The 23,223-nt window shown below is 44.0% G+C and overlaps 1 protein-coding gene across 1 annotated transcript in view; it reads left to right on the forward strand.

The window, feature by feature from the left end:
- Positions 1-23,223, forward strand: part of PDLIM1 (PDZ and LIM domain 1) — a 48,060-nt gene that overhangs the window by 3,997 nt on the left and 20,840 nt on the right. Inside the window, exons 2-4 of the mRNA XM_057734742.1 lie at positions 14,055-14,206; positions 15,692-15,776; positions 19,517-19,716. Of these exons, the coding sequence (XP_057590725.1) occupies positions 14,055-14,206; positions 15,692-15,776; positions 19,517-19,716 (437 nt within the window). The remainder of the gene's footprint in view (positions 1-14,054; positions 14,207-15,691; positions 15,777-19,516; positions 19,717-23,223) is intronic.

Consider the following 23,223-nt stretch of genomic DNA (forward strand, 5'->3'; position numbering starts at 1 on the left):
TAGTCAGAGGGTCTTTTCACTTTTAACAGTGTTATTTCCAGATTCAAATCGGCTTACATCATGTCCTCGAGGTCTAAAGAGCAGGCTTATCTGTCAGATTGTGAAAAGCGAGACTTGTCCATAAAGGCTCATTATGCATTCATGGCCCTTGCACTGTACTCCCTCATTCTGTGAAATTGATTACCTGGGAAATGTTAGCTGCTCCAGCGAACCTAAGGAGAGGAGGAAGAGAATGAATTACAGGGAATGGCATGGAAGTGAATGCTTGAGCCTACTGACGTGAAATTCACCAAGCTGTGTTATGTCCCTTTGACCAGAGACCCTGTCCCTTACCCAGACTCCTGGATGCCAACCTTGCTGGCTTGTCTTTGAGGTGCAGAGAGTGGAGAATGGTGTTAATGTATTGCAGCGGGGTAGATAATTGGGATTATCATCTAACCACTGAGGTCACTCTCCTAGTCTGATTAGGACTGGGAAAAGTACCAGAATTTCTCTTGTTCTGGGACTAGTTTAGGACTGGCTTCCAAGCTGTGCCCATTCCCGAGGCCATACCTTGCCACTGCTGCCTGGAGGACAGGAAAACGAGTATTCTTTGCCTTTTAAAGGGGAGGAGCTCAGTGCCCGTAGGTTAGGTAATTTGTTTGAGTTGGCAGTTTTTTTCAATGAATGAACCACTTCTTAACTTCTTTGTAAAGGAAAAGGTAAAGGCTCATTAAAAATGAGCAAAAGGCTATGGCAGAAAATAAGTTTTTAAAGGATGATTTGACTTCCAGTATGTCTCAGAGGAGAGCCTGGAGAAACTGCCAGAACTTCTGTATGCTGCCTGGTAGAGTGTCCAGGGCAGGAACTCAGGCTGAACTCCAGTCCTGAACACCATGCTGGGTGACCCTGGGTGTGTCACATGCCTTCTCTGGGGTTCAATTCTCTGTGAAGATAAAATAATATAGAAACAAACCAATGGTTTCGTATCCTTTGAATATGAGGGCCCATTCTGTTATTGTTAAAAAGTGTCCCAGCCTCTCATGGCATTAGCTGTACCTTCAACCACCAGTTGCCTGAGAAAACATATTATGAATTCACAAATGTTTTCAGATGAATTTGGCATGTGTTATTCATCTGTGAATATCTGCACCCAAATGACTGTTATGTTAGTCACAAGAGCCTCCATTTACACTTAAAGGTTTGTGTAAGGATGTTTATTTGATTGGCTTGCAACAGTGACCATAGTTAAACTGTAGATAAGACTTTACATGCCGGGCAGTGTTCTAAGTGCTTAACATATTCTTTCAGTAATCCTCACAAGTACTTTGTGAGGTAGCTACACTTAAGATGCCCATTTTATAGATGAAAAAACTGAGCCATGGAAACATTAAGTACTTTGCCCCTGTCAGACAGTAGTGAGTGGATGGAGCTGGAATTTGGCTGAGAGGTCTGGCTTCAAAGCCCATGGCCTTAACCTCTATGTTATAATAATGTTTTAACAGTAGCTAATATTTTTTGAATGCCTACTCTGTGCTAGGTGTGCACTTGCATTGTCTTCTGTACTTCCCACAACCCACCACACAGGAACACAGGACATACAGTAAACTGCAGAGCTGGGATTTGAATCCAGGCAGATTGACTGCCAGGCCAGCTTTAACCACAGTATTCTGCCCCCTGATAAGCCGTAACTGTCAATGTTTTATAGGCAATAATATTACCCAGCACTCAGGTCTGAGAAGTGCTCATGGTGGTGCAGGCATCAACATGAGGGGTAGGACTCTCCCTGGCTCCTCAGCCCAGAGCCCCTCGTGCCCATGGGGGTTGGCTGGGGTGGCCTCAGCCTGAGTGCTCCTGGAGCTCAGAGCATCCCAGAGAGCAGCACTTCCATTTCCTGTTCCTCCTGTAAAGCTAGAAGCCATGGCCCAACCTGGGAGGATTGACAGACCAGTCATGGGATTCCATGGCCATGTGAACGGGGAAGAACAGAAGAGCAGAGGAGTGGGAGGATTTGCCAGAGAAAAACCTGCCTGGGTGGCCAGGAGGCGATTTGGGGGCAATTTTTATGGCAAGTGAACCTGACCAGGGAGTGGACAGATCCACCTTCCCAGCCAAGGGTGGGCCTGGAAAGTGGTGGCTGAGCCAAGTTCAGAACAAAATGTACCCATGAAAACCCAAGACAAAAAGGGTAATTTCTGTATGGCACTTAGCATCCTGTGTGATTGCTGAATGTGGGTGAACTGGAAAGCTCATCTGTAACTGAGGTCCGTGGTGTATTTTCATATGTATAGTACACTGCCTTCTCAGTAAATGCCATAAACATGAAAAACAACTTTCTGAAGAACACTGTGGTCTTGTAGGAGGCCGGGTTCTTGACCAAGGACTTGGCCTAATTTTAATAGATATGACTACTCATATCAGATAAGAAGATAGGGACATAGGTATGACCTATATGGGATAAAGATGTCGAATGCATACAGACAGATAAAATTCAGGTGACACAGCAACGATTTACAGTCATTTCTTTAAAAAAAATTATTAAAAAAAATACTTATACTTCTACAGCTGAACATGATCAGACCCTATGACCCAACAATTCTCCTAGTCAACCGCTCAATGGAAATGTCCGCGTGGCACCAAAAGACATGTCAAGAATCCTCAAAGCAGCACTATTCACAATAACCCCAAACTCGGAACAATTCGAATGTCTAACAACAGTGGAATGGAGAAATAAATGGTGGTGTATATAAATATAAACATATAAATAATATGAAACACTGCAACCATGAGAATGAAGGAATTACAGCCATGCACAATGACAAGGATCAGACGGACAGACATACGTTGAGACAGACATACATTGAGAGAAAGAAGCCAGACATAAAGTGTAAATACCATGTCATTGCAGTTATGTGAGATTAATCAGGCAAAATTAATCTATAGTGTTGAAAGTCGGGATCACGGTAACCTTGGCCAGGAGGTTAGGATGGGAAGGAGGCACGAGTGGCCTTTGGAAGTTCAGGTAATGTTCTGTTTCTTTATTTGGTGCTGATTCCTTGCATGCACTTTCTTTGTGAGAATCCATCCAGATGTTTATTTACAGTCTGTGTCCTTTTCTGTATGTGTGTTATGCCTCAATAAAAAGCTTACGTGACAACCCTCGTGCTTATTATAAAAGATCAAATAATATAAAAATGTGGACAGCCCAAGAAAAAAGCCTTCCCACACCTTTCCCCAATCTTACTTCTCAGAGGTAAACACTGTTTAACAGTTTGCTGCAAAACTTTTGAGCCTTTTTTCCATTCATGTAACATTTTTAAAATTAAATTACCTTTTATTTCGTTTTCTTCTCTGATTGCTGTGGCTAAAACTTCCAAAACTATGTGGAATAATAGTGGTGAGAGTGTCTTGTTCCTGTTCTTAGAGGGAATGCTTTCAGTTTTTCACCATTTAGAATGATGTTGGCTGTTGATTTGTCATATATGGCTTTTATTATGTTAGGGTAATTTCCTTCTATGCCCATTTTCTGGAGAGTTTTTATCATAAGTGGATGGTGAATTTTGTCAAAAGCTTTTACTGCATCTATTGAGATTATCATATGGTTTTTATCCTTCAATTTGTTGATATGATGTATCACATTGATTTTTTTCTTAAATGTTGACTCTGCTATTGTCTTTTTTAAAATTTATTTATTTATTGGCTGTATTGGGACTTCGTTGCTGCACACGGGCTTTCTATAGTTGCAGTGAGCAGGGGCTACTCTTCATTATGGTGTGTGGGCTTCTTATTGCTGTGGCTTCTCTTGTTGTGGAGCATGGGCTGTAGGTGCATAGGCTTCGGTAGTTGTAGCACACAGGCTCAGTAGTTGTGGCTCACGGGCTCTAGCGCGCAGGCTCAATAGTTGTGGCACACAGGCTTAGTTGCTCTACGGCATGTGGGATCTTCCTGGCCCAGGGATTGAACCTGTGTCCCCTGCAGTGGCAGGCGGATTCTTAACCACTGCACCACCTAGGAAGTCCTGTCACATTGATTGATTTGTGTAGATTGAAGAAAACAAAATAAAAGGAATCCAAATTGGAAGAGAAGAAGTAAAATTGTCAGTCTTTGCAGATGACATGATATTACACATAGAAAACCCTAAAGATGCTACCAGAAAACTGCTAGCACTAATTGATGAATTTAGTAAAGTAGCAGGATACAAAATTAATGTGCAGAAATCTCTTGCATTCTATACACTAACAACGAAAAAGCAGAAAGAGAAATTAAGGAAACACTCCCATTTACCACTGCAACAAAAGGAATAAAATACCTAGGAATAATCCTGCCTAAGGAGGCAAAAGACCTGTGTGCAGAAAACTATAAGACACTGATGAAAGAAATCAAAGACATACAAACAGATGGAGGGACATACCATGTTCTTGGATTGGAAGAATCAATATTGTGAAAGTCACTATACTACCCAAAGCAATTTATAGATTCAACGCAATCCCTATTAAATTACCATTGGCATTTTTCACAGAACTAGAACAAGAAATTTTATGATGTATATGGAAACACAAAAGACCCCGAATAGCCAAGGCAATCTTGAGAAGGAAAGACAGAGCTGGAGGAATCAGGCTTCCTGACTTCAAACTATACTACAAGGCTACAGTGATCAAGACAGTATGGTACTGGCACAAAAACAGACATATACATCAGTGGAACAGAATAGAGAGCCCAGAGGTAAACCCACGCAATATGGGCACCTTATCTTTGACAAAGGAGGCAAGAATATACAATGGAAAAAAGACAGCCTCTTCAATAGGTGGTGCTGGGAAAATCAGACAGCTGCATGTAAAAGAATGAAACTAGAACACTTCCTAACACTGTACATAAAAATAAACTCAAAATGGATTAAAGAGCTAAATGTAAGGCCAGACACTATAAAACTCCTAGAGGAAAACATAGGCAGAACACTCTATGACATACATCAAAGCAAGATCCTTTTTGACCCACCTCCTAGAATAATGGAAATAAAATAAAAAATAAACAAATGGGACCCAATGAAACTTAAAAGCTTTTGCACAGCGAAGGAAACCATAAACAAGAAGACAACCCTCAGAATGGGAGAAAATATTTGCCAATGAAGAAACGGGCGAAGGATTAATCTCCAAAATACACAGGCAGCTCATGCAGCTTAATACCAAAAAAGCAAATAACCCAATCCACAAATGGGCAGAAGACCTAAATAGACATTTCTCCACAGAAGACATGCAGATGGCTAACAAACACATGAAAAGATGCTCAACATCACTAATCATTAGAGAAATGCAAATCAAAGCCACAATGAGGTATCACCTCACACTGGTCAGAATGGCCATCATCAAAAAATCTAGAAACAATAAATGCTGGAGAGGGAGTGGAGAAAAGGAAACTCTCCTTCACTGTTGGTGGGAATGTAAATTGGTACAGCCACTATGGAAAACAGTTTGGAGATTCCTTAAAAAACTAAAAATGGAACTACCATATGACCCAGTAATCCCACTCCTGGGCATATACCCAGAGAAAACCATAATCCAAAAAGAAACATGTACCATAATGTTCCTTGCAGCACTGTTTACAATAGCCAGGACATGGAAGCAACCTAAATGCCCATCAACAGATGAATGGATAAAGAAGATGTGGCACATAGATACAATGGAATATTACTCAGCCATAAAAAGGAATGAAATTGAACTATATGTCATGAGGTGGATAGACCTAGAGTCTGTCACACAGAGTGAAGTAAGCCAGAAAGAGAAAAACAAATACCGTATGCTAACACATATATATGGAATCTGAAGAAATGTTACTGATGAACCCAGTGACAGGCAAGAGTGGAGACACAGAAGTAGAGAATGGACTTGAGGACACAGGGCTGGGGTGGAGGGTGAAGGGGAAGCTGGGATGAAGTGAGAGAGTAGCATAGATATATTTACACTACCAACTGTAAAATAGATAGCTAGTGGGAAGTTGCTGTATAACAAAAGGAGAGCAACTTGATGGGAGATGCCTCAGAGGACCAGGACAGGGAGGGTGGGAGGGAGTCACGGGAGGGCGGGGATATGGGGGTATATGTATAAATACAGCTGATTCAGTTTGTTGTACAGCAAAAAGTGTCACAACAGTGTAAAGCAATTATATTCCAATAAAGAACTAAAAAAAAACAAAAAACATGTTATGGTGAACTATGTGGATGTCATTGCTTTGTACTTTCTGCCTTATTTTTAATGTGGCAAATCAAAAGTTAACGCCATTTTGATATTGTGGGAAAATGAAGTCTCGGTATCAGCCTGATCTGGGTTCAGACCTTGTCTTGTCCCTATATTAGCCGTGTGTCCTCCAGCAAGATTAGTCTCTGAAATCTCAGTGCTCTCGTTTGTAAAACAGGAATCATAGTACTTGTCTTCAAAGGTTGTGGTGAGGATTAAGGTGCTGTATAGAGAGAGCTTAGCACTATGGCTAACGCAGAAGGTGTCGGGATACAGTGGTACTGTTAAAAAAATATTAATGGTAGCTACTGTGTATGAGTGCTTATTATGGGCCAGACATTGTTGTAAACTCTACAAATGCAATCTCACTTAATCCAACAACGAATGAGGTTGATCCTATTATAAGTTTTATTTGATAAATGAAGAAACTGAAGCAACAGAGAGTATAACTGCCCAAGGTTATGTGTTTAGTGAATGGTTAGCATTTGGGTTATGGGTGGTTGTGGCTGGGGCTGTTCAAAAGCACTTGGGCTTCGCTGGGGCTTGTATGGGGACTTTTGAGAGACTTTTGAGAGACTGATGACTTCTTGATCAATCAGAGTGTTCTACTTTGTTGTCTGCTTTTTGATTATATTCCTGCCTGAGAAATGATGGTTGGTCGTTGAGGCTAAGAGAGCAATAAGGCTTTTTGGCCACCCCGTAGCATTAACAGCTTCCTTTTGAGCTGAGCATGAAGCGAAGCTGGAATAAGGCACAACTCACCTACAGGGACCTGAACTGTTCTGTTGCCTCCTTTTCTTAGGAAAATGGTTAGAGAGTAACCAAGAACATTTTGAAACATTCTTGGGGTTTTCTGGCCAACTGCATAAGCTCATACAGCTTCTGTGGCTATAATGTGGCTTCAAAGTCTGTGCATAACCTGGGCCCACAAACAAATTGAGTCAGAGGTCTGACTAAGGAGAGTGCACATTCCACATCTGACTGGCATTCTGCGGGGTGGGGCTCTGCTTTGTCACCCAGCTCAGAGTCTTGAATTTATACCTAAATACTTTGACACAGCCATGAGTTCAAAGGAGGTTGTCCCTAAAGGTACATGGCACTGAGATTGAACTTGGATTCCAAATTTCTTTATTCCAGTCTTGTTTGTATAATGTTAAAAATGCTAAGCTATCATTATTTAATACTTAATTAATACACCCAACTTGTAAGGTGATTTACAAAACCAAAATACATAGCTACAAAATTTCAAACACAAGAACACACAGCATGAGATATAACAAAATATAGGAACATAGAAGAAGAAAGAGATGTGCCAGGACCTTTAAATCAGGTGGTTTCTGTAATTGCATACTACATTTAGCTGTGAGTTTTCTGGCTGAGGCAAAATAAGAACCATGTTAAGTTATTTAGGTCTCTGGAATGAAATAACTTCTACAGTACCCCACTTGCATTCAAGGATGTTGACCAATAGCGTAGGGGATTTTTTTTTCTTTGTTTTGGTAAGAGATAGGAAAATATATGCTAATAGATGTTTTTGTTTTTGTTTTGTTGTTGTTGTTGGCCTTGCCCCATGGCATGCGGATTCTTAGTTCTGACCCAGGATAGAACCCACACCCCCTGCAGTGGAAGTGCAGAGTCTTAACCACTGGACCGCCAGGGAAGTCCCTGGATATTTCTTTTAAGGGCCTTCTATGTATTTTAATAGAATGTAAGCCTTGAAGTTGTCTCTGGAGGAGCTGAGATTTTAGGTTCTAAGTATTTTTTGTTTACCTGGTTAACTTCATTCGGGAGAGAGCTTTTGGGGGAAAGGCTTGTAAACATTTCCCTTGATGTTCCCAAACCTAGTGAGCATCAGAATTTTCTGGGAAGTTTTATAAAATAAAGATTCCTGGGGCCCACAGTGTACACCCTATTCAGTAGATCGGAAGTGGGATGCAGAGATCTATTTGTATTTTTAAAACCCGAGAGGATCTGATAACCAACTTGTTTGGGAACCATTGCCTCATCTTTGCCAATGTCAGAGTTTCCCTCTGTGTTATTGGTGAGCTGGGTCAATTCCTGGTCTGAAGTTTAGATGCCAATTCCAAGGGTCGAGGTTAACAATGTTCTGTGAACATTTAGGAAATTGACCTGTATTCCTGTCCACAGGTGAAAGTCAGAGAACCTATTGAGTAGGGACAATTTTTCCCAGGGGGTGGGAGGGGCACACTCCATCAGAACTGTTTAAACTGTTCGACACGTATTTTGTTGAAACCTCCATCTCTGTCAAAGGAGTAGCAATATGATGTATCATCCAGGCTAGAACCCTGTTGAGAATGAAATGAGGTGCTGTTGATAATTAAGCTGGCAAAATGCGTTACCGTCCTGGGTGTCTTGTAGTCCTAGTCATGACACATTTCTACATATAATTTTTTAACTAAGCCAGTGATCACAAGCACATTTGCATGCAGGGGTTAGGAGACAACATAAAGAGTTTTGACTCGAGGGTGAGGTATTGGAAAAATTAAATTAGTAGCTGCAAGGATGATGATAAATGGTAGCTGGTCTCAGGTTTCTGTGTTGGGGGCAGTAGAGCATGGTGAGGACTGACTAAATGGAGAGTGTCTGCCTCAGCTAAAGGGGGCAGAGTAATTTAAATTTTAAAAAGCCAAGATTGTAGGCTGGATTCATTTCATGGGCCTCCAGCTTTCAATCTTGAGCCTCGGGAGTTAAAGGAACCCAATCTAGCTGTCAATAGAACACGTAATTTTAAGTGGAAATGCCTTCAGATAAGCCCTCTAGAGGAAGCCAGCCTCAGAATGGCTGTCCTAGAGGCTGAATGGTGACCCATTGAGTGGGTCTGCTTCTCAACTGCCATTAGGGAAGATCTGTCAAAGGCAGTCACCTTGATCTCAGCAGAACTAGGGCTCAGTGGTTGTTTTCTTGGCAGTCACTAGGCAGTTGAGTCAGAGGCTATGTTTAAATTCCTTTGTTGTTCCCCATTGTTTCCCAGATAAAGTATAGTCTTGTTAAAAAGAAAATAGCAGAACTCTTATAGCCTGGTCTGTTTTTACATCTCCAGACTCCTCCCCTTCCTCTCCCTTCGCTTCCTGTGTTTTATCAATGCCAGTCCACCTGCTGTTCCTGTAAGCTGGCATGCTCTTTTCTGCCTCCTGTAGTGCCTTTGCAGTGTTAAGCAATGCCTCCTCCAGGGAGTCTTCCCTGATTCCACCTTTAGGCTCCCATTGCCTCTTTACTTGTTTCCAGCATCAGATGTTGTACACACCTGTCTCCCCCAGGAGATTGTGAACTTGACAGTGTGCTCTGCCTGCATCATTTCATGTAATCCTCACAATAGTCTTCTGATGCCAGGACTGTTATCACCCCTGTTTCATAGGTGAAAAGAGTGAGGCACACAGAGGTGAAATATCACACTCAAGGGTACTTGGCTCACAAGCACGCGAGACAGGACTTGAACCCTGGTCATCTGACTTCAGGAGCCACATCTTAATAAGCTACACTGTCTTTCAGAATGTACTTAAGGAGTGTCTGTCTGATGAGTGAGTGAATGAGAGAAAGAAGGAGGTAACAGGAGGGATGAAATAAGTGTGTGACATAATGTGGAGGAAGAAAGTCACCTGTTCGCTTGCCATGGCCTGGGGATATGCATCCAGTTTTGCATAACAGCAGTATTTCGTTATTTAGATGTAACTCAAAGAAAAGGTGGTAGTGCTACATCACAGTCCTATTCTGCACCATTTAGAGGTGAAATTCTAAGAACCTTCTTTTGGGCTTGGAAGTCCGAGGGCAGTGCACAGGCTTCAATGATGCACTATAGGGTGGATGTACAGATTGGCCTCTGAGCAAAGGGTCTGCCTGGCGGGGCAAAGGGTGAGAGAGACATGAGTGAATTCTGCAGAAAATGGCAGATTTTTCATTAATGGAAATTGTGCCTAACCCCATTTATTCTCAGGCAGCGAGAGTTGCATGATGGAGTTGTATGGTCTCCAGGGAAGAAAGCTGGAAGAGAGTTTTTGAGGATGTCCATTGAGCTAATTAATGGGCCTGTCTAAAGAGGACAGTGTAGGACTTCTTTTTTAGAAATTGAAGCTGATTCCATTATGAGCCGGCTCTGATGGAATTTGATGGTCAGGAGGAAATTAGAATAGACGGTGTGGCATACTGGGTTAAGTGGACAGACCTCCGAGCCCCACAGCCTGCCACTCACCAGCTGTGTAACCTCAGGCAAATGACTTAACCCCTGTTCCTCCACTTCCTCTTCTGTGATGATGCAAATAATGTTGGCTGCCCATAGCATCTCAGGAGGATTGGTAAATTAACCCTTGCCAAACACTTAAACTGTGTTTGACACGTTAATTAGCACTCATTAACTGATGAATATTGCTGTGATTATAACAAACAGTGTGTAGTAAGGATTGGGGTCCTCCATTCAAGACAGGAACTAACCAGAGTTGGAGACACAGACCTTCACTCCTGAGGGCTTTTCGGTTCTGACTTGAGTATTTTATAAGGGGACGTGTTACAGGGAACTGGAGTTTGTATCACAAACTCCAGTTCCCTGTGCTGAGGGCTACAATAGATGAGTCTCCTCAATGCTGGATTTCTCTTTGGCTCTGACATTTGGGTTTGGAGCCTCTGCTTGTGGCACTGCGGTAAAGCAGAAAGGGAATGGAATTTGGAATGAGGGGATCTGGTTTCAAGTTCAGGCTCCAGCCTTTCACTGCATGAACTTGAGTCAGTCACAGCTTTTCTGAGTTTCAGTGTCCTCATCTGTAAAATTATCTTATATAATTTTGGTGGTTAGATCATGATCATTATTATCTCAAGTAGGAGAATGTATGTGAAAGAGCTTTGTAAAAGGCAAATCCCATAATTGGTTTAAATCCAATTCGCCCCCCAAAATAGATAGCTCATAAAAGAATGTGAACTTTACGCGTGATCCCATCCGAGTCCCACCTGATGATGTTGTCTTATAACTTTCTGAGATTTCCTTTGGCCCCCCATTAATTTGGCGTTAAAAAAAAAAAAAATCAGACCAAAAGACAGGATGGCCAGGCCTTGATTACTCAGACTCAGGGCTCTTAAGACTGGTTCTAGCTTGTCCAGGATCTGTCGGGATGTACTTAGCAGAAATGCTTCACCTCTAAGACAGTTTGAACCAAATGCTGGAAATTCCAGAGTTCTTAGCAGCTGAGCACATGAACGTAAAAGGCAGTTTCTATGTACATTTTCTCAAGCTTTTTGCCCCCCCCCCCCGCCCCCATCTCATCATTTTAGTTTTGTGAGTGGTCAAATTCCAGCATAGCGATGCTGGGGAAAATGATTATTTGATTCCTTTGAAATAGTTTTTATTTTAATTTTTTTAAGGATGACATGAAGCAGCATGCTTACATATTTAACAACACTAGATATTCTGGATTCAGTCACTCATTGGACAAATATTTGTTGAGCACCTACTATGTGCCAGTCACTGCTAGGCACTGGGGATACCACAATACAAAAGGCAGACAAAATCCTGCTCTCACACACCTTACCATTTAGTAGGCTCTCAAACATTATGTGAACAAACCCATAGAATAGATTTACAAACCTCATGTGACAAGTGCCATGAACAAGAGAGTATATGAAAATATTGACAGAAGGGGGGCGGGGGGAAGGTTGATAAGGGGATCTAACTTAGATTGGAGGTCAGGAAAGTCTTCTGTGAGAAGGGGCATTTAAGCCAAGAAGTTAATCAGGTAGTGGCTACAGCAGGTGCTAAGGCCCTGAGGCAGGAAAGAAGGAAGGCCCCTGTAGCTAGAGCTTAGTAGCCAAATGGCATGGTCCTTAGGGACCTCATTAATGATTTTGGATTTTATCCAAGGGGACTTCTCTTTAACACCATGAGAGTTGGTCATGATAATTGAGTTCACTCCAGCTGCTCTCCTTGGAGACAAGAGTTCGCCAACCCAGAACCATGGCTAATCCCAAATAAAGTGATGCTTAGGGCCATTTTTAAAACAAGGGGTCTGTGTTATTCTTTAGAAAAAGCGAAATATACATCGTCATACCAGGTCAGTCCTCTCAGGAAGACGGGCAGAAAATGAGAGGAATTTGTTTTTCCTGCACATACTGGATGACTCAGACCTAACTCCCCGAAGTCGACTGAAAAGAGGGCAGCCTACACTTGCCTGTATAAAATGTCTTTTCCTAGTGGCTGCATGAGAAGAAGGTCCAAACCTTGGATGGGGGTTTTCGTTTTCTAAAGGCCAGATCTCTGGTAAACAGATGATGGGAAAGCCAGAAAGGAAGGTTAGGAGGTCAGGATCTCTGCACTGGTTTCCACATCCTGCCACATTCCAGGAGAGTTTTGCCTGATAAAGTCATAGCTTGTCTGAACCGGAAGGAACTTCAAGGATCAAGTCATCCACCCCTTATTTTGTGGGGACAGGGCGCTGATGGGGGGAAGGCCATGACAGCAGCCATCACACTAGCCACCTGAGAAGGGTCAGTGTTTTCAGTTTGGAGAGGGCTGATTGGAAACCATGGCTACTGAAAACGGCATCAGATATGGAGGCTCAGGGCATAAGCCTCATGTCCTGATTTGGTGCCTTGAAGGGCCTCTTACCTGTGGTTTGGCCTTCTGGAGACCCTCAAGTGTTCATAAGATCTTATTCACTGGGCTCCCAGGAGTCAAACGCCTCCTCCAAGGTGAGGCCGGAACCCTGTAGGTGCTGGGAGCCTGGATGTACTTCACTCCTGGAGGGCTTTTAATCCCATCAAGGAAGGTCTTTTAATGTCAGAGTCATGGACTGACCTTGGGATGATGGTCCTGTTCTTAGTATACCTTGGTTTGGAAAATATCTAATACTAAAAAACATCTCCGAGGTTAGTACTGCTTCAAAATGAGTTCGTACTTTCTTTGTCACAACAGTGTCTGTATTCACTTGAAAGATAGTTGTACATCTCCGCTGAGGCTTGATATTTATTCAGGTCATGTTTAATGCTCAGTAGGCAGATGAATTTGATGACCCATTGCAGTCATTGGCTGGCTTCCCCCAAGCATTGGTGGCCCATAAATTTGGAACCACTAGTTTTAGAAGCGTCGGCCTATAGAAAATCAGCTACCTATAGGGGCTGACCCTAATAGTCAGCTTCCTAGCTGGGAGAAAATGAACCAGTATAAACCTATACTATGGTATTTTAAAATATTCTTTGTTGCTCTTTTCAATTACAAAAATAATTCAAGCTTATTGTAAAAACCAAAAACATTACAGAAATGTAATACCGTGGACAGTTTGGTATGCAGTGTTACAACTTTTTTCTGTTCATAAATAACATTATTAAGATTTTTATAGAAATAGGGTGTTTCTGAACATGATGTTCTCTAAGTGTGTGTGTGTGTGTGTGTGTGTTTATTGGTGACTTATTTTAAGGAAGCAACGGGAGACAGTGGGAAGAACATTGGGTCTGCTTTAGGGTTTGAGTCCTGGCTCTGTATTATACTATTGATAGTTGGATGACTAGTAATATACTGGTTGGGTGATCCCAGGTAAGTCACAGATCTTTCTAAACCTCAGTTTCCTGGTCTCTAAAATGGGGACCAATATGAGGGCTGATATTTGTCTTCCTTTCTCACAAGGTTATTGTAAGGATCTGATGAGATGGTATATAGAAAAGGACTCGTTGTAAACCATAATGTATTACATAACTATAAAGGATCATTATTATTGAAACATGATTTTAGCCTTCTTTTCTTTTTAAATGCTTTGATCCACATCAGTGAATCCTTAACCCAGTGGTAACTTACTCAGTGGTTTCCTTGGAGACAGATGGTAACTAAGCCTGCTCTCTCCTTTTTCCCAGGTCACTCCTGGAAGCAAGGCTGCTATGGCTAATTTATGTATTGGAGATGTAATCACAGCCATCGATGGGGAAAATACCAGCAATATGACGCACTTGGAAGCTCAGAACAAAATCAAGGGCTGCACAGACAACATGACTCTCACAGTAGCCAGGTGAGGCCCGTGGAAATGCTCGCTCGTTTCTGGTCCACTGGAAGCTGCTTGTGCGCAGGGACTACCTTACCTATTTCAGGATCCCCTACACCCCCAGGTCGGTGCCGTGTATAGTGTAGGCAGGCTGAAGGTGTGTAGAATTGGAATTTCAGGCTGCTCGTTTTTCCTCTCTGATTTTCACAGTGTTTCTCATAGTGTGGGCATCTTTCTCTAAGCTATTTGCATTTTCATTGGACCCAACACAACTAACCAAAATTTTGAGGCAGTGAAATCAATTGCATACTGTGAGGTATTATGAAATGAAAACCATCTTGTATACTGCAGAGCCCTACTCCCATGGGCGGTGTACCATTTATTACTATCCCCTCAAAAGCACATTTACCCCTCAATTCTCGTCTCTATTTCTATCTCAGTCCAAATCCTATCCTTCATTCATAGATTGATTTTTTGATCCATTTGCCAGCACACTGAACAGTTACATCTTGTACATATCTGGCCCTGTGCTAGGCACTCTGACAATACAAGGATAAGTACAAACATTCTTTACCCATAAGAGTGCAGAAACGCTACACGAATGAAAACTGAGAGGAGACTGAGAGAGTTGCTGTGTGATTGGTACAGAGAAATCCTGTCCAACCTCAGAAAAGGAGGCATCACTTTTGTTTGCTCAGACACACTTCAAGAACAAGTTGGTTATCTGGTCCGGATCAAGAACACTGGATGAGATGGAGAAGCTTGTTCTGTCTTGAGCAGAGGTGGGGCAGCATCAGGCGCGGTCAGGAGCGTGGAGGAGGCTGGTGTGGCTGGGCCAGTGACACAGAGCGTAGTGTGGGGCGTGGTGGGGGAGGACGAGTGACAGCAGCTTGGGAAACCCCTCAGGGCTGAGCACGTGCAGCCATCAGGCATGATGTCATGAGGTTGGTGCTTCTGGAAATCACACTGTAGCAAAATGGAGGGAAAGGCAGGGGCGGGCAGAGTGCTAGTTCCAAGGCTAGTAGTCGGGCAAGAGGGGACACTTTCCCACTCTGTTGTTTTTTGTTTTGTTTTACTTAATAAATTTATTTATTTATTTATTGGACTTATTTTTTTATTGGCTGTGTTGGGTCTTCATTGCTGCACACGGGCTTTTTCTAGCTGCTGCGAGCAGGGGCTACTCTTCATTGTGGTGCGTGGGCTCCTCATTGTGGTGGCTTCTCTTGTTGCAGAGCACGGGCTCTAGGTACGTGGGCTTCAGTAGTTGCAGCACATAGGCTCAATAGTTGTGGCTCATGGGCTCTAGAGCACAGGCCCAATAGTCGTGGCACATGGGCTTAGTTGCTCCATGGCACGTGGGATCTTCCTGGGGCAGGGCTCGAGCCCGTGTCCCCTGCATTGGCAGGTGGATTCTTAACCACTGCGCCACCTAGGAAGTCCCTCCCACTTTGTTTTTAGTATATATAATTTATTTAGCACGCATGAAACAATAGCTTTGTCAATCTGTTGCAGATCTGAACAGAAAATCTGGTCTCCTCTGGTGACAGAGGAAGGGAAACGACACCCATACAAGATGAATTTAGCCTCCGAACCCCAAGTAAGTACTTGCTTACCACGGCCCTTGCTCTCAGCACCCAGAGGCCTTTCCGCTTTTGACACAGCTCAGCACACTCCCGTTCTTCCTGCCCTGGAGGCTGGGGATAGGCCGCAGGGAGGGCCCTCCGCTGACGCTGCTGGGACCTAGCTCTTGTTCGATTCTTCCCATAAGGGAACTGCGGGAGGAAAAGGCTGGAAAACCCCAGGGCAGTGACGCCAGGGCCTGGGCTGGACACAGCGGGTAGGAAAGGGATACGGGAAGCGGGTGGAAGCTTTCCTGTGCAGAATAGGGTGGCAGAACCACAGCAAAATAGAGACACTGACTCAGCTCATTACGGATTGCAGATACGGATGAGTCATGTCAGGGGTGAGAAGAAGTGTGGGTCCTGAGGCCTAGAGAAACTACAGGGAAATGCGGTAGTAAACCCAGATAGACAGCCCCCCCACCCCAATCCTGTCCCACTGCCTGGTTTCCAAGAGACTTAGGGTGGAAATCTCTAGTTTTCTTACAGTGAGACCTTAAAATTACTAAAATAAGGTGATAGTTCATACTGCAAAATGTGATAGGGAGTCAGTGCACAATTTGTTGTCCAAATAGGATTTCCTGGACGGGAGACTGTCCTGAGATCCCATATTTGTACATAATAGTTAGATTATAAGTGACTGTATTTCTTCCTTAACTACATCTTCTAAATTACCTACAATGAATGAGTACTCTTTAGAAACAAGGGGAGAAAATGTAAAGAAGAATGTTTAGAACATCTTTGTAAAATTCCTCACACCTGATATCCTACTTTCCACAAAGTGTGGCTGTTGGATACATGAATGACTTGTTAGTGGTGTGGTAGTAGGTAAGTCGATAATGGCTTTTGAACACTTCTTTTAGACTGGTTTGTGATTGTTATACATTTAGCCCCAACTGAAGATTTGAACTTTAATTTTTTTTTCTACCTTTGGGACACTTTCATTTTTATGGTGTACTGAGATATAATCAAAAGATAGCAATAGATAGCATATAGTTACCTTTCATACCTAAAACAGAAACTTGTATGAAATCGAACTCACTGGGTGCATTAATGTGGGTAATTGATTGGTTGTATGTGCATGGTATTTTCTCAGATGTCTTTCATTAAAATGTCAGAAATGCAGTCACACAAAATTTTTCCCATTAATATAATAAAAATAATACTTAGTCCTCAAAGTCACTTTAAGGATCATTTTGCATCTGGCATTTCAAAACTGACATGACCATATTATTCTGTATAGCTCTTCTAAGGAAAGTTCATGAAATGGCATTAAGTCTATAAACTGGCACTTGTGCAAACTAATTTAAAACATGCCACAGTAAATTCCAATTTCCTAGGGAGATCTGAGCTACTTCATTAAATTTACTATAAATGTTAAGTTTTAATGTAAGTCCTCATATGTTTTAAAATATATAAGGAATGATTTTGTTTTAATGTGGTCTTATGTAAAATCCTAGCTTTCACTTCAGTAAGGCAATGCTTAAATTTTAGTTATACTTTTTATATGTCTTATACTTGAATTTCCATCTTAAGCATATAATCTGAGTACCTATATTAATCTTTTGAAGGTAGTTTTCTAAAGATAAAAAAAAAAAAACCTCCAACACGTTAACATCTAACTTGACTCTTTCTTTTGATTCCAGTAATTCTTTGTTCTTATGAAAAACTTCCCACCTCTCATTTTTCCAAAATCGTCCACTTCCAGTCATTCTAAAATAGAGTAATAAGTAAGAGCAGAGTTCATCTATAATTAAAGGATCTGTCCGTTCATGTAAGGCCAGCCCACACCCCAGCTTATCTGAGGTCAGTGTAGTTACACACCTAGTTTATATTTCCTCATTATTGAGTTTCCTTGGAGACTGATAAATACAAAGCCCAAACAATGACATCATCCCTTCCAAAAGGCAGGCTCTGAATTAACCGCCTGACTTCTGGTAAGACCAGTATTCACATGGGGTTAGGGATTCTCCTTTTATGTACAAAACAGATACATTCTTGAGAGATTCTCTATAAAGTGAAAAATCGGAATTTCCAACGTGCATTTTCTACTGACTTCCATTCTAACTGAAAATGTGTTTCTGTGGAAGGAGAAGGGAATGACACTGGTTGACTGCTGTGTGCCATGGCTAAGAAAGAAGTATAACTTGTCCGAAGCCGAGCAGGAAGCAACAGGGAAAATGACGGAGCCAAGACAGAAATATGAGGGCTCTTCCCTGGTGCTCAGCATCCTGAGATGCTCCTAGGAGTTGCTGTGGGGATGGAGGGAGGAGGAAAGAATTGTGATCCAGGCTGCTGCGGGGCAGCCGCTGACGGGGGCCAGAGTCTCAGGCCACCCCTTGGGAAGTCTGCTGCCGTTAATGACCACTTCTCATTCCTTGGGGTAGTTGTGCTATAAAACGTTCTTAACCATTCTTTGATTACTGCTAAAGTTGTTTTCTTAGCTAATTATACTTCCCCTTTGGTGAACAAGCTGTGTGTGCGGAGCTTTTGTCCAGCGTGGACAAAGTCAGCTCAAAGTAACGTATACCGTAAAACCTCACTGATTCCGACTTGTTGAAGAGGGAGCTCATCTGCATCATTGTAAACACGGTTTCGTGTTGTCTTTTAAGTCAGTACACAGTGAATTAAGCGGGTGGCTTTCATCATCATTTTCTGAGAACGTGTGAAAGACTTGAAGGTTTAGTGAAGATAGAGTAAAAAAAAAAACAGGAAGAGCAGATGTGGGCCTGGGTGTTAACAAGGAGTCCAGGGTTCAGGAAGATTTCTGGGGAACCCAGAAAATAGGAGACACATCGAGTTTAGTAGGTTGCACAGAGCACGCTCTCGCCTGGGAGCAGGGGTTGATCCAGAACGCTCGGGCAGAAAGCCCCTTGCTAACTGAGTCATCAGAAAAGCCATGATGTTTTAAAACAAGGAATGTTAGTTTAAAAACTTTTGGGGGTGTTTGTAAAGTAGCTCCGAGGTGGTGTAGCTTTGGTAATTATCCACCCAGTCTTGACGGTCCAGTGTGGAGGTGGAGGGTGCTTCCTCAAATTACAGAAAGAGGGGAGTGAGCTCAGCGGCCTCTCCTGCTGCTCCCCTGGGTACCACCCTGTAACAGGTATCCCCCAGCCTTCCATCGGATCAGCCTTGGCCTTCTCCCACAAGAAACAACAGATGGGTCCTTCCCCGTAGCCCCCTTCTGCCAGCACACTGAGGCGTCTCTGCCTCGTCAGCAGCTGCTTCACTGGTGACACCACAACCCTCTTATCTTGCTTGTCTAAACTGCTCCTTTCTGGGGAATTTATCTCCACCTTTTATCATCTCCTGCTTTGCGCTGCAGTGATGCTGGTACCTCTCCTCTTGGTACTTAATCCCTCTGGAATGTGCCCTGAAAAAGGGTGTTTCCGCTCTGACTTGGATCCTGACAGCCCAGAGCATCAAGGGGTGTCCTGCTGAGGGGTACCCAGCAGGAGATGAGGCTCCACTGGGCCTTGGGGAAGAATCAAGATTCAGAGCTGGTGGCTGAACCTGCGTGTGCGCCTGGCGTCTGCAGCGTCCTGGGTCTTGCCCCTTGTTGGTGGGTTTGTCAGAGCCCCTCAGCTCGTTTGGCGTTGAGCCAGGGCCATGGTAGCTCATTGGAGCACCTCCCTCTCCCTGGCACTCAGCCTGCACTGTCCCTCGAGGGGGGCATATTGGACACCTCCTTGATTTCTCCTCTGACCTCTGCCTGCAGGAGGTCCTACACATCGGAAGCGCCCACAACCGGAGTGCCATGCCCTTTACGGCCTCACCTGCCTCCAGCTCTGCCCCCAGGGTCATCACAAACCAGTACAACAACCCAGCTGGCCTCTACTCCTCTGAAAACATCTCCAACTTCAACAATGCCTTGGAGTCAAAGACGGCAGCCAGTGGGCAGGAGACGAATGGCAGAGGGTAAGTAGGCCCAGGCAGTCTGCTCTGGGCCGGTCCTGGAAGAGGCTTTCACACCAGGACAGGCTCATGCAGGCAGCGGGGAGAAGGTTCAGCCACTAGGCCAGGAAGAAAAATGTCCACTTCAGCATGGTTCTTTCTGTGTTCATTTTCCTTATCTCTGAAAAGGGGGTAATACCACCTTGCCTTGCAGGGTTGTTGTAAAATAAGAAGTAACCTGTAAGATGCCGGGACTGTGTCTGTCACAACAATTGGTTATTCACTGAGACCTGTGTTATCATTGTCCTGATTTCTGTGGTCACTGTCTTTTTCTAAGTGACCATTTCCCATCCCTGACGGCCCTGCTGCTTCCCAGGAGAGTCTTCAGTTTGTGTCATTTGGGCTTTCTGCTTATGATCACCATTTGATCTGAGCAGGGGAAGAGGACTTGAATGCGGTTTTTGGTGAAGCAGTGTTTGCTATTTTCCCCTCAAGTGGCGCAGCAGAAATAATAGAAAGAAGTCCATGAAGATACAAATGTGTGTCCTTTGGAAAAGGTTCAGATCTGAGGCAGAGGCGGGCTTGCCCAGGGAGGAGGAGGGGCTGCAGGTGGCCAGTGTGGACAGGTCTAAGGAAGCGTCTTGCTTAGGGCTGGGGAGGCCTGTTGCCTTTGGACACAGCTGCCTCTGAGTCTTTATCCAAAGGATCCTCTGCATCTTCCCAGCAGCGGGGACCCAGGGTCATCTCCCTGCCAAATGCTTTGAAAATGAATCCAGAAACATGGGGAATGCCACAGCCCATGGCAAAGAACTGGGTTTGAGGATGGAGAGTAAGAGGTGGGGTCAGTTCTCTGTGGTAGAAAATGGGATAGACGAGGTCACAAGTTGCCACCTCACGTGCCCAAAGGTGGCAGGGAAGATGAGGACTCGAGGACAGAGATCTGAGCGCACACGATGGGGAGCAGAGTGGCCCGTGGCAGCTGGACAGCACACGCCCACCCAGAGGGGCAGCCGCTCCTTGGCTCCAGCCAGACGCCACACGCAGGCCTGGGAACATCCCATTTCTGATGTTTGACTTCACCGAAACGGAAGTCAGAAAGCTTCTTTTCATCGGAAATCCCTTGATTCTTAGATATTGCTGATAGTCAGACTTGTTGGAAAATACCACATGGTCCAGACTTGTCTGATGTTGGATGATCTTTCCTGCTTGGAACCCTCAGTTTTGTTTTGTTGTTGTTGTTGTTGTTTTAATTGAAGTATAGTTGATTTGCAATCTTATGTTAGTTTCAGGTATACAGCGAAGTGATTCCATTTTTTATATATATATAAAACAATTTTGTATATATTGCGTTGGCCAAAAAGTTCATTTGGGTTTTTCCATAGATGTCATATTAGCTCTGAAGCCAATTTTGCTGTTTAATTTCTCCACAGCTCACCTTTAACAAGACTCTGCCCGGCTGTTAGGGTGATTAAATGGCAAACCCATTGCTGCAGATGCGAGTTAGGGCAGGTTAAGGCACAAGAGGTTCCAAACCACTTAAATGTTTGGAAAGGGCTGTTGTGGGGACCCTCTCGAGAGCCCTTTGATCATGCTGTGCACGTAGTCCTACTCCCCTGGAAAAGAGAGACACATGTTTTGGGCACCTGCTGCATGCAGAGCCCTGTGCCCAGCACGGAGAGGGCCTTGCGATTTCCTTTTAAGCTTCACAGGGCCTAGTAGGGGAGACTTTCTGCCGTGTGACTTTGGCTTTGCAAGATGTTGTTGGTCACCGGCATTTATTATGGTAACCAAAGCAGAGTGGCTACTCATGCTTCTCCGTCCTCCAGTTCTGGGTCCTGCCGGGCCCTGCTGGCTTGAGATGATGGTGATGCCCTTTAAGTTGACTGTGGGGGCCTTTGGGGTACCTGAGAAAGTGCACCGTGCTGGGCCGTCCTAAGCTTTCTATGGACATTCCTGAAGGGAAGCTTTTTCTCAAGCAGCTCAGTGGGGAGTTGAGTGGTGGAAACACCCAGAGCCGGGATCCCCGTTCTTTGCTGCTTTGGTGCTGGGGGAGGCTGAGAACGTGACCCTCTTTTACTGTCCCAGGGTGGAATGTTCCATGATCTGGATTTAATAACCCAGGAAATGACACACCCTTAATTGAAAGGCTGCTATGCACTGGGAGAAATATGTGGCAAGTATTTTTAGTGTGGCCTTGGCCGTTATTCTTTCATTAATATCTTCTTTCTTCTCTCATGCTCCCCGCCTACTCCCTCCCTGCAATCTGAAACAATTAAATCTCTACTGTCTGGAGACTGTGCAAGCCTTTCCTCCAGCTCCTGTCCCCTCCTGTTGCAGACTTTTTGGCTACAGCAGCCTCTGAGTCTTTATCACAAGTCTCCTTCCAGATTTTCTCAGCAGAGGGGGCCCAGCTTCTGCTCCATCCCAAACTCTTTGAGGATGAATCCAGAAACAGTGGGAACACTGGCAGCCCCTGGCAGATGAAATGCCCTGTGCGTGGGTCTCTGCTTACTGGTCTATTCCTAGAAGCCACTTGTGCATATCAGTGAAGGAAGATTCTCGTGCAAACCCAGCAGCAACCGGGTCACATTGCCTGCTCCATCAGCAGAAGTCGTAAGCGTTCACCTCCCACTGTTTAGTCTGTGAAATTTGCTGAGGTTCCAGAATTGGCTCACTTCATACTTTGCATCTGAGGTCATCACGGAGTCCCTGGGGCGCATTCTGAGTTTCTTTGTCGCATGCACTTCAGAGCAGCCTGGTGTGTGTGTGGCTGCCTGTCTTGTAGGATTTCCCAGGGCCCCATCCCCATCAGACAAGAACACAGACAGCATTGCCATTTCCAAATTAAGCTGGGAAGGCAGGCAAGGGATGCCATCTGCCGCTTGTCCTCCAGCACGCGCGCACACACACACACACACACACACACACACACACACACACACACACGGTTGAGTGGGAAGGCCTCTAGGTCAGTTCACCTTAACAGTTGTTTATTAAATGCCTACTGTGTACCAAGTGGGTGGAGAAAATGTTGCTCTGTTCAACAGGAAGCTTTCACCTGCCCTCTGACCTCATGCCACTGAGTTTAGGGGCTCTGGTCATTTGGGACCTGGATTTCATTATATATGTGATACTGCTTGATACTTTCTTAAAGGTGCAGTCTTTATAGATAGAGGGGCCTGAGCTTGAATTCCAGCTCTGCCTCTTGCTGGCTGTGGGACCTTGGGCAAACCACATAACCTCTGAGACTCAATTTCTTCATCTATAAAGCAGATAATACGAACTACCTGACCACCAGGTTATTGAGAAATTTCAATGAGATATGCAAAAAATATCCAGTGTGGGGCCTGGCCTCTGGTGGTGCTCAGTAAATGTTACCTACTGCTGATTTCAGCATGCATGAGGAGCTCCGTACCCATCACTTCTGAGTACTAGGGGCTCTGGAGGGTGGAAGCGCATAGGCAAATGTCATGGAGAAGATTTTGCTATAACTTAGGGTAAATTTCTTTCTTTCCCAGCACTGTAGCTTAA

The sequence above is a fragment of the Hippopotamus amphibius genome, chromosome 5 (assembly GCF_030028045.1).
Source record: "Hippopotamus amphibius kiboko isolate mHipAmp2 chromosome 5, mHipAmp2.hap2, whole genome shotgun sequence".
Lineage (NCBI taxonomy): Eukaryota > Metazoa > Chordata > Mammalia > Artiodactyla > Hippopotamidae > Hippopotamus > Hippopotamus amphibius.